Source organism: Nerophis ophidion, linkage group LG10, assembly GCF_033978795.1.
Source record: "Nerophis ophidion isolate RoL-2023_Sa linkage group LG10, RoL_Noph_v1.0, whole genome shotgun sequence".
NCBI classification, from domain to species: domain Eukaryota; kingdom Metazoa; phylum Chordata; class Actinopteri; order Syngnathiformes; family Syngnathidae; genus Nerophis; species Nerophis ophidion.
The window spans coordinates 29,030,530-29,042,940 of record NC_084620.1 but is presented as its reverse complement, the minus strand read 5'-3'; the positions used below and the strand labels follow the sequence as shown (position 1 = coordinate 29,042,940).

Here is a 12,411-nt window from a genome sequence, read left to right as displayed (position 1 = left end):
TTGTACTGACAGGTAGCGCACAGGCTGTCATCGCACACATGTTGACAAACACGCATACACAATGGAAGATACGGAGCGCTCCTGAATAACTTTTTAATCGTTGAGTTTTGGGGAAAGTAGCAAGTCATGTCAAGTCAAAAGGCTCAAGTCTAAGTCAAGTCACAAGTCATTGATGTTAAAGTCTAAGTCGAGTTGCAAGTCTTTTTACATTTTGTCAAGTCAAGTCTAAAGTCATCAAATTCATGACTCGAGTCTGACTCGAGTCCAAGTCATGTGACTCGAGTTCACACCTCTGGTAAATAGGTAGGTAGGTAGGTAGGTCTTTATTGTCATTGCAACAAGTACAACAACACTTTGTTATATATATATACTTACACATATGTATGTATGTATGTATGTGTATATATACACATACATATATATATATACATACTTTATATATATACACATTACATATTTATATAAATACATACATACTATTCATACTTTATATTTGCACACACACACATATATATATGTAAATATATACACATACATACATATATTTATGTTTGTATGTGTATATATACACATACATATATATATATACATATATATGTATACATATATATATACATACATATACATACACATTACATATTTATTGTATATATATACATACATATATATATATATATATATATACATATGTATACATGTATATATATATATATATACACATACATACACACACACACACATATATACATATATATATATATATACACACACACATACACACATATATACATATATATATATATACACACACACATACACACGAAGCATTTGTTATAACAAAACAGAGCAGAAGAAGACATCACCAGCAGTGAAAGTAAAAGTTTATCCAAATTTAATGTTGTTTTTCATCTCTCTCCAACACAATAATTGCAGTTTATAGTCAGTCATGTTGAATGAAAATCCAAAACATTTAAAACTTTTCAACTTGACAGAAAAGAACACTTAAATGAGGTTTGAGTGACAAAAAACTACAAACTCCTTTCAAAGGGGCCAGCATCAATATTTGATATTTAAAGGTTTGATTTTCTGTGACGTACTAAAATTTTATCATTCATTTGTCACAAGTTTAACTTTGCACTTTGTTTTCGTCACATTATTAACATTCATCTGAAGTAGATTTTGTCCACTTTGGCACAAGTATAAAAAACAAAAAAATGTTTTAACCTCCTGAGACCCAGAAATGCCTTATTGTGTTTCTCAGCAACACACTAGGCTATAAACCATTATGTTGAATTCTAATCTACTATACAACATAATGTAGTACTTGTTTCTACTGTATAAAAGTCCTCTGTGATGGACATGAGGACTTTAGTACAACTACTTTTTCACGAGAAATAATGACAATCAGCAGTAGTTTTGGATGAAGCATTCCCAAAAGGGCGCCACAAAGATGATGGGGGAAAAAAAACAGTTTGTGTTCAGCGCTTGTTTAATACGAGACGATGAGAGATTAGCATCATAAGCGGCCATCAGCAGGTGTTGTTGGGGATGAGCAATGGCCAAGAAAACAAGCATTTTTTGTGTTTCTCGCTAAAATCAAGTCTTGATAACATTTATCCAATTATTTTTGCTTGTTTCATGTTTAAAAATTGGGTTTCCTAAAAACTATATGTATTTTTTATTTAAAATAAAAGTCTATATGTATATATATATATATATATATATATATATACACACACACACACATATATATATATATTTGATTAACAATATTTCATATATTTCTGGGTGTCAGGAGGTCAAGGAGGAGGGATTTGTTTTCTACTTTGTCATTCAAAAGCATCCAACTTTAAAAATGAATGCATAATTAAGCTGTTATACTTTTCACCTTCAATTGACTCATTGATCACATTGTGACGTTCCCGCTGATATTTGCTCCAGGTGGGCTTTGCAGGTATTTGTAAAGAAATACAAAATAGTAGTGGTAGTCATTTCGTGAATAAAGTTTGTCTTCAAGATCAAGAACACATTTACTCCAAAAGTGCAGTGAAGATGAAATAAATGATGAAACCTGGGGGTGGGGGGGTGGGGGGTGGGGGTCACATTTTAGCGCCGAGACCTTGAGAAAGTTTGAAAGCTTGGAACTTCATCGCTTTGGATACATTTGAACAAGAAGCAGCAGCAATGTTTCCTTTTTTTTTTTTTTTTTTTTGCTGAGGTAGCGATTTAAGACAGCAGGTAGCGCCTTATCTTTGACCTGACACACATAAAAAGTAATTTTCTTCGTCTCATTTTACTACAAAGGAATATTAAGGTCACCAACATATAAAAAAAAAATCTAAATTGTAACATTATGAGAAAAAAATTCAAATCACTATTAAAAAGTATAAAGTCCATCTTTTATGATACATTTATCAACAAATATTAAAGCAAAACATTTTAACTAAAATGTGGCCTCTTGTGATGTTCATGATATCCATTTTAAATAAAAATAAGCAAATTCTTTGTTTTATGTAATTCCATATCATCAAGTTTTATTTTCAAAATACTACTTTTTCCCAGTATAAAAAGTACAAGTTTACACACATAGAACTGCACAATTATTTTGGTAATTAAAACTCAATTTATATTTTGCACGTTTGTTTAGTTTTTATTTGACTTCTATTTGTGCAGTTATTTTCAATCTTAAAATTATCACAATTTTCTTTCTGTAATTATAACTTTATTTTTGCATTAATGTGTTATTACTTTCGGTGACCCCAATACTCGTTGGTAGTATCCATAATTAATCACATTTGTTATTCACTAAAAGAAACAGCGGATGATGTCCTCATGCACTAAAGACATCCTCAGGTCTGTACTGTCATGCTTTTATTAGCAGACAGTTTGTGTGTGCGTGTGTGTGTGTGTGTGTGTTTGTGTGTGTGTCAAACATTCATACAAAGTGTGTAAGGCATGCCAGCAGAGTCCAAAGCTGCTCGTCGTCATAGTGATAAAAAAAGTGTCCATGGTGGCACTGCATGAGTTCATGCGATGGCTTTGGTCCAAGAATATTTACATTTCCATGCCAGCTGCACAAAAAGGTTCAATCAGGACAGCGTTGAGGTTTTATCTGTGGGAGGAGGCCAGCACGCTGCCTGTGGAGGGCGTGGTCGACGTGGCGCTGTAGTGGGGGTAGTTATCGTTGGCTGTCGACGGGCTGGCCAGGATGGAGTTGCCGTTGGTGGGCGAGCAGCTGAGCTGGAGCCTACGCAAGTACTCGGCATGCACAGGCTTGTGGTTCTGCAGGACTTTGATGGCCTCGTCCACTGTGAACCACTCCCGCTTCCGGCCTGCAGGGGGACACAACATAATCAAGGATTCCAGTGAGGTAAAAAAAAAAATAACTAGAGGAATTAAACAATATCAGCCAAGCTTCAAGTGGCCTTTTTGGGGTTTCAGGGTGCATCACCCCCTGAAGTTGAATGTATATTACCATTTTTAAGACGCTTTGGAAGGCATTTCTCTTATAAAAATTCTGTAAAAATACAAATAAAAATTACTAATGGTTTCTATCTATTTCAGGACTTTACCACATCATCAATAGTAGATTGTTTTTGTTGAGAAAATATATCCACCATATTAATATTATCCATTCCAAGAATGTATACATCCAAAGTTTATGTCATTAGTTGAGGGTTTTGTTTGATTTGAGAAAATCTCTCCACTACATGACTATAAGGCATTTCATGAATACCTAACGTATGATGGCTATATTTCATAAAAAATATTGTAATCGTAAAAATTCAAATATTTAGTTGAACTAGTGAGTCACTTAGAAAAGTCATTGATATAAAATTGCATTCAATGTATCTGCTACAAGGTTGTTAGTTCAATTATACAATAAGGCTTTTTATTACATGTAATCTTAATAAATTCATGATTATACTGCAATGGTGGCGGCAATATGAAGGAGGCAGAACGACTTTGCACAAGCCAGCCTTTAATTTTTTTCCACAAATCCAGCACTATATCGCTAACAGGCCGGAGCACGACACTCGCAGAACAGTTTCTTTGAACACTTCTTCGCTCCCAGACTTGGTCTGACACTGCGGCAAGCCAGCCACTGCCCTCTGCAGCCCACATTGGGCATTTACAGTTCACTACACGATAGAGATGCGCGGATAAGCAATTATATCACCCGCAACCGCATTACAAAGTCGTCATCCATCCGCCATCCACCCGAACCAACATTTTATCAAAGCCACAACCGCCCGCCACCCGCCTATTGTTATATATCTAATATAGAGGCATTAGTGAGGTTAGAAAGTGTAACTCCCTACAAATAGCACAGACACAATGGCTTTCTTGAACTGATTTATTTGAAGGCTTCCTTTCCCTTCAAATTCACCGTGAAAACTGTAATAAATAAAGCACGTTACAAACGTAAAAATAATAAAATGCACAGCATGTGGATCAAACATTTTACCAAGTAAAATACCAACAAATGACAAACAAATACCTCGTTGGCCTGCATGCTTTTTTTAGGAAGAAATTGTGATCTCCTGACTCTTATAGCCCAAACGCTTAAAGTCCTTGTGACACTTTTTAGTCTTTGTTACAATCAGTCGCTCTCTTTCTCCCTTCTCATGCATCAAAAAAATGTGCACTCATACCCGGAAATAGCTTTCTTACATCCGTCCACAGACCAAACGAGACACTTCAAAATAAAAGTATGCCCACACACTGTTTCAAAGAGTGCTGCTCGTTTTTCGTATGTGGGTAACAACATTGAACTATTTATACTTTCGTATGTGGGTAACAACATTGAACTACTTATACAGTAAATGGTTGATTTCTACAGGCTAGTAAGGTAAAGTGTCGTACCTGACAAGTTTGGGCTACCTTGCTTCTGCAGCCTTCATCAGAGGTGTCACGTGATGTTAGCGTGGCGTTGTCTGTGACGTGTTATATGGATTGTTTTGATTGATACTTTTATTAGTAGATTGCATAATTCAGTACATATTCCGTGCAATTGACCACTAAATGGTAACACTCCAATAAGTTTTTCAACTTGTTTAAGTCGGGGTCCACGTTAATCAATTCATGGTAAAAAAAGGTGATTTCCTTGACCGGGAATCGAACCCGGGCCGCGGCAGTGAGCGCATTTATTCCTAACCACTAGACTGTACCATCAAGTACTGTCAGGAACCACACTTTACCTTACTAACCTATATAAATCAACCATTTATAAATACACGTCAGTAGGCTAAATGATCCTCTTCAACATAACATTTAACTATGTATATATACTTACAAATGGTTCAACCGCCACCCGCCTGAATCTATTTAAAACCAATTTTTTCGTCATGTCACCCGCCCGACTCCGCGGTTGTGACCCCTAATTGCGCATCTCTACTACACAATATACTCATGGCTACAGAGGCGCCGATCCAATGCCAAGCACTAGGGCTGTGAATTTTTGGGTGTCCCACGATTCGATTCAATATCAATTCTTGGGGTCACGATTCGATAATATATCGATTTTTTCGGATCGATTCGATTCTCGATTCAAAAACGATATTTTTCCGATTCAAAACGATTCTGTATTCATTCAATACATAGGATTTCAGCAGGATCTACCCCAGTCTGCTGACATTCAAGCAGAGTAGTACATTTTTTTTTAAAAAGCTTTTATAATTGTAAAGGACAATGTTTTATCAACTGATTGCAATAATGTAAATTTGTTTGAACTATTAAACAAACCAAAAATATGACTTATTTTATCTTTGTGGAAATATTGGACACAGTGTGTTGTCAAGCTTATGAGACGCGATGCAAGTGTAAGCCACTGTGACACTATTGTTCTTTTTTAAAACATTTTATAAATGTCTAATGATAATGTCAATGAGGGATTTTTAATCACTGCTATGCTGAAATTGTAACTAGTATTGATACAGTTGTTGATAATATTCATTTTTGTTTCACTACTTTTGGTTTGTTCTGTGTTGTGTTTGTGTCTTCTCAATTGCTCTGTTTATTGCAGTTCTGAGTGTTGCTGGGTCAGGTTTAGTTTTGGAATTGGATTGCATTGTTATGGTATTTCTGTGTAGTGGTCCTTTCATCCATCCATTTTCTACCGCTTATTCCCTTTCGGGGTCGCGGGGGGCGCTGGCGCCTATCTCAGCTACAATCGGGCGGAAGGCGGGGTACACCCTGCACAAGTCGCCACCTCATCGCAGGGCCAACACAGATAGACAGACAACACTCACACTCACATTCACACACTAGGGCCAATTTAGTGTTGCCAATCAACCTATCCCCAGGTGCATGTCTTTGGAGGTGGGAGGAAGCCGGAGTACCCGGAGGGAACCCACGCATTCACGGGGAGAACATTTGTTAGATTAATAAAAAAAATTTAAATAAAAAAAAAAAAAAATCTATTTTTTAAAAATGATAATTGATTCTGAATCACACAACAATTTCGAATCGATTTTTTCCCACACCCACAAAGGATTGATGGCAAATTCTTTCTCACCGCCAAGCACGCACACCGATCACCCACTGGCAGAAATGTAGATCTGCGCCTGTGCATGGCTATAATACTTTACAGTGCTTTTTAGGCAACCATGGCCATGCAGCACTCGATCTCGCACAACTTAGTGGGTTCAGTATTTTAAATCATGATTAAATTTATGAGAGAAAATATCTACTGGTCAACAGCAACTTATTCATGTAACGGGATGACTGTTACAGAACTCATGTTGCCGCGAGACTCCTGCTTTTTCTCCCGTCTACTGACTACTTTCATCCTCTTTACTCTACCTTTTTTTGAATCATTCGAAGATGGGGCGTCAAAAAAAAAAGTATTTTTGGAAAGAATTGTGTTTCTTAATTGTAACAATTGTTAATACATAAAAAAAAAAATCATAACTAAATTTAAAAAAGTGAAAATCGCACGCATGCACACATACACACCAATGTTCACTGAGTCTTCCCAGGCCTCCAACGTCTCGGTGACCGTCAGCACGTAAACGTAGGTCCGATGTTTTCGATCTTGGTTTTGCTGCAGAAAAAAAGCTGAAATTACGAATGAAAAATGAAAAGACTTCCTCGTTGTGATTTACCTCAAAGACGCCAAGCAGACGTCCTAGTTTGCCTTTGACGCCAGCCTGAGGAGTAAAAAGGAATGTTGCGATCAATTCGTGGAAATAATCCTCTTTCAAAACAGCTGACAAAGTTTAACTTCAAGGAAATCAAAACATGACGTTTGACCTTTGTCTTGGTTTGAGTGCATTGCAGACTTGTGCCAAAGTTCGGGCATCCAGCGAGGAGCCAAGTTTAGCTCATGGTCCATCGTGACAGAAAACAAGCGTCCAACACCTAAAAGATTTTCTAACCTCCTCTGCACTAACTTTGACCTCCACCCAAAATTGTTTGCAGTGTGCATATTCCTACAGTCAATGCATATTTTTACACAGCCATGTTTTTGTAATTAACATGTTTTACAACTATTAAAGTGAAGTGAAATATATGCAGCGCTTTTTCTGTAGTGACTCAGTGCTTTACATAGTGAAACCCATTATCTAAGTTACATTTTTAAACCAGTGTGAGTGGCACAGGGAGCAGGTGGGTGAAGTGTTTTGCCCAAGGACACAACAGCTGTGACTAAGATGGCAGAAGCGAGGATCGGACCTAGAACCCTCATGTTGCTGGCACAGCAGTTCTACCAACCGAGCTTTGCTTAAAACAGAAAATTATAAATTGATATAATGTACTGAAAATGTAGATTTATTATATCAAAGTAAGGTAATACATATTATCCACAGGTAGGAAATACTCAAACAATACAGTGCATCCAGAAAGTATTCACAGCGAATTACTTTTTCCACGTCTTATGTTAAAGCCTCATTCCAGAATGGAATATTTTTTTTTGTCCTCAAAATTCTACACGCAGTAGCCCATAATGACAACATGAAATAGTTGTTGTTGGTTTTTTATACTTTTTAGCAAATTTATTTTTTTAAATACCTAAGAGATCACATGTACATAGAGTATTCACGGTCTTTACACAACACTTTGTTGATGCACCTTTGGCAGCAATTGCAGCCTCAAGTCTTCTTGAATACGATGCCACAAGCTTGGCACACCTATCAGTTATGCCCATACCTCTTTGCAGCATCTCTCAAGCTTCATCAGGTTGGCTGAGAAGTGTTGGGTTTTCATCCAGGATGTCTGTGTACATTACTGCATTGATCTTTCTCTTTATCCTGACTAGTCTCCCAGTTCCTGTTGCTGAAAAACATCCCCACAGCATGATGCTGCCACCACCATGCTTCACTGTAAGGGTGGTATTGGCCTTGGGAGGAGCGGTGCCTGCTTCACTCTGAAAATGACTCCTGACAATCACACCAAATACTTAAATCTTTGTCTCATCAGACCAGATAATTTTGTTTTTCATGGTCTGAAAGTCTTTCGGGTGAATGTTGGCAAACTTTTACAAAGGAATTGCTTCTGTCTGGCCACTATACCATACAGGCCTGATTGGTAGACTGCTGCAGAGATGGATGTTCTTCTGGAAGGTTCTCCTCTCTCCACATGGTCACTGCTGAGGCTCTGACAAAGTGACCATCGGGTTCTACGTCACCTGCCTGACTTGGGCCCTTTTCCCCTATCACTCAATTTATACAGCCGGCCAGCAATAGAAGAGTCCTTGTGGTTCCAATCTTCTTCCATTTACAGATGTTGGAGGTCACTATGCTCATTGGGACCTTTAAGGCAGCAGATAATTTTCTGTACCATCGAGACAATACGGTCTTTGAGGTCTACAGACAATTCCTTGACTTCATGCTTGGTTTGTGCTCTGCCCTGCATCATATGTGGGACCATATATATAGACAGGTGTGTGCCTTTCCAAATCATGTCCAACCCACTGAATATACCAAAGTTGACTCCATTTAAGTTGTACAAACACCCCAAGGATGATCAGTAAAACAAAATGGCTCTGAGCTCACTTTGGAGCTCCATGGCAAAGGCTGTGAATACCTATTTGCATGGGATTACTTAATTTTTATTTTTAGAAAATCTGCAAAAAATTCTAAACAAAACAAAACGTTTTTACATTTTAATTAAGGGGTACTGTGTGTAAAATTTTGAGGGAAAATTAATGTATTTCATTTTGGAATAAGGTTGTGACAACAAAATGTGGAAAAAGTGAGCACCGTGAATACTTTCCGAATGCACTGTAATAACAGAAGTGTTATTATTAAAGCATTATAAAATAATTAAAAAAATGTTTTTAAAGCCAATTTAAACTCAACAGAACATGTGTTTTTAAAATGTGTGTTTAAGATGCCATTAAATAAGTTAATATATGCCAGGGGTCGGCAACCCGTGGCTTTGGAGCCGCATGCGGCTCTTTAGCGCCGCCCTAGTGGCTCTCTGGAGCTTTTTCAAAAATATATGAAATGTGGAAATGCGGGGGGAAGAATATATTTTTTGTTTTGATTTGGTTTCTGTAGGAGGACAAACATGACACAAACTTCCCTATTTGCTATAAAGCACACTGTTTATATGCTTCACTGATCCGAGTATTTGGCAAGCACCGTTTTGTTCTACTAATTTTGGCGGTCCCTGAACTCACCCTAGTTTGTTTACATGCATAACTTTCTCTGACGGGATTTATGCCACTTCTATTTCTGTCTGATTTTGCCCTCCAAATTTATAACTTTGTGCATGAATGCACAAAGGTGAGTTTTGTTGATGTTATTGACTTGTGTGGAGTACTAATCAGACATATTTGGTCAGTGCATGACTGCAAGCTAATCGATGCTAACATGCTATTTAGGCTAGCTATATGTACATATTGCAATACTATGCCTCATTTGTAGCTATATTTGAGCTCATTTAGTTTCCTTTAAGTCCTCATAATTCAATTTATATCTCATGACACACTATCTGTATGTATTATGCTCCATCCATCCATTTCCTACCGCTTATTCCCTTTCGGGGTCGCGGGGGGCGCTGGCGCCTATCTCAGCTACAACCGGGCGGAAGGCGGGGTACACCCTGGACAAGTCGCCACCTCATCGCAGGGCCAACACAGATAGACAGACAACATTCACACTCACATTCACACACTAGGGCCAATTTAGTGTTGCCAATCAACCCATCCCCAGGTGCATGTCTTTGTATTATGGCTTTTAATTATTTGCGGCTCCAACAGATTTGTTTTTGTATTTTTGGTCCAATATGGCTCTTTCAACATTTTGGGTTGCCGACCACTGGTATATGCAATAAAATAAAAATATATATTTTAAAAAAAAAGTATAACATTTGGGAAATAATTATGCAATAAACAAAAAGGTATTTCAAGAAAATTACAGCATTTAGAAAAAATTATTAAACTGCGAGGGAAATTGTTTTGTGTACGTGATCTGTTAACTGTTGACTGATATTTTTGAACATTTGAACTTAACAATAAAAACTAAACAATGTAGTCAGTTTATGAAACACAAATTTCACCGTAAGTATGCAATAATGATATATCTGGGTATTTTTTTAATTAAAAAAACAAATAAGGAAAATTATTTAAACTAAATATTCTAAAAGTTATATTTTTTGCCCACACTTTTTTTTTTTTTATTTATCTCCCAATAAAATATTTATATCAATTAAATTAAACAAACAAACAAAAACCCACTAATGTAGGTTTAGGATCAAATGCCACAAAAAGAATGTAATATATATATTTTTTTATATAAAAAAGAAAAAAAACTAGCAATTTTTCTTTCAATGTTTGGGGGATCTATTTACCTCCTCAAAGACCTCGCGCACCGCCGCTCCACAGGGCTCCTCCTCAGGCTCCATCCCTCCTCCGGGTACAATCCACTGATCTGGATGACGACTGCTGCTGACCAGCAAAACCTGGGCAAAAAAGTACAATGTTATTTTTACAAATTTATTTTATTATTGTTATTGATATTTATCAACAAAAGCAAAAATAATACAATCGGTGGGATATTATTTACACATTTTGAGTATTTCAAAAACAATGCATGTATGGCTAATAAAATTATTATCATAAATTATCCTTCACACAATTGGAAAATTTCAACAATAAACTTAAAAGCTATGTATGGCCACTCAAAGTATTTTTTATAAAGTATTATTTATACATTTGGAATATTTAAACAATGCACATAAAAGCAATGTAAAGACATTCAAATTATCATTCACTTATTTGGAATATTTCAACAATGCATTTAAAAGCCATGTATGGCCAATGAACTGCTAAGAACCCCCTTGTGATGAGGGCTTGAATTACGACAGCTGCAGTGTGCATCGATATGCAGAGATCACATGAGCACACGTCTGAGCTTTGTAGAAGAATTTGCAATATAGGAAGCACAGCGTGGCTGCTGTAAACATTAACATACCTTTGACGCATGTGTGTATTACAAATGGGTAAACAAGGACTTCTATGCGTATAATTATGAATGTAGTGTAAAATGTCATCATTGTGATCCAGATGACAATCATCTACGCTCTTGCTGCTTTAATAAGACTGAAGGCGCAAGCAGGAAGAAAAGTGATTGGCGCTTGCGTGCCTTCTTCTAACGTGCAAAAGCAAGCAAAACGTCCAAAAACAAGTTCAATATACTGCTACTGCATTCCTCTGTGTTTCCAATACTTTTATTTGGCACTATCTGCTCACCCGGGCTAATGAACGCATTATAACAGGACTCTCTGGTTAGAGTAGGCCAGTGTTTCTCCAATGGGGGTACGCGTACCCCTGGAGGTACTTGAAGGTATGCCAAGGGGTACGGGAGATTTTTTTTAAATATTCTAAAAATAGCAACAATTTAAAAATCCTTTATAAATATATTTATTGAATAATATTTCAACAAAATATGAATGTAAGTTCATAAACTGTGAAAAGAAATGCAACAATGCAATATTCAGTGTTGACAGCTAGATTTTTTGTGGACATGTTCCATAAATATTGATGATAAAGTTTTCTTTTTTTGTGAAGAAATGTTTAGAATTAAGTTCATGTATCCAGATGGATCTCTATTACAATCCCCAAGGAGGGCACTTTAAGTTGATGATTACTTCTATGTGAGAAATCTTTATTTATAATTGAATCACTTACTTATTTTTCAACACGTTTTTAGTTATGTTTATATCTTTTTTTCCAAATAGTTCAAGAAAGACCACTACAAATAAGCAATATTTTGCACTGTTATACAATTTAATAAATCAGAACAAAGTGCTGTATTTTACTTCATCTTTTTTTCAACCAAAAATGTTTTGCTCTGATTAGGGGGTACATCACTGAAAAAAGGTTGAGAACCACTGCAGTAGGCGATGCTATGTATCATAACTGCACTGCTTAACACACCTCATGTGTACTTGGTCTGCCACAGTATT

At 36.6% G+C, this 12,411-nt stretch overlaps 1 protein-coding gene across 1 annotated transcript in view; it reads right to left on the bottom strand.

Annotated features, from left to right (window-relative positions):
* Positions 1-869: 869 nt before the first annotated feature.
* nudt4b (nudix (nucleoside diphosphate linked moiety X)-type motif 4b) overlaps positions 870-12,411 on the bottom strand; it is a 32,242-nt gene continuing 20,700 nt past the window's right edge. The window contains exons 2-5 of the mRNA XM_061913294.1: positions 10,795-10,905; positions 7,107-7,151; positions 6,958-7,045; positions 870-3,332 (exon numbers count right to left, since the gene is read on the bottom strand). Coding sequence (XP_061769278.1) covers positions 3,109-3,332; positions 6,958-7,045; positions 7,107-7,151; positions 10,795-10,905 — 468 coding nt within the window. The 3' untranslated portion in view covers positions 870-3,108. The remainder of the gene's footprint in view (positions 3,333-6,957; positions 7,046-7,106; positions 7,152-10,794; positions 10,906-12,411) is intronic.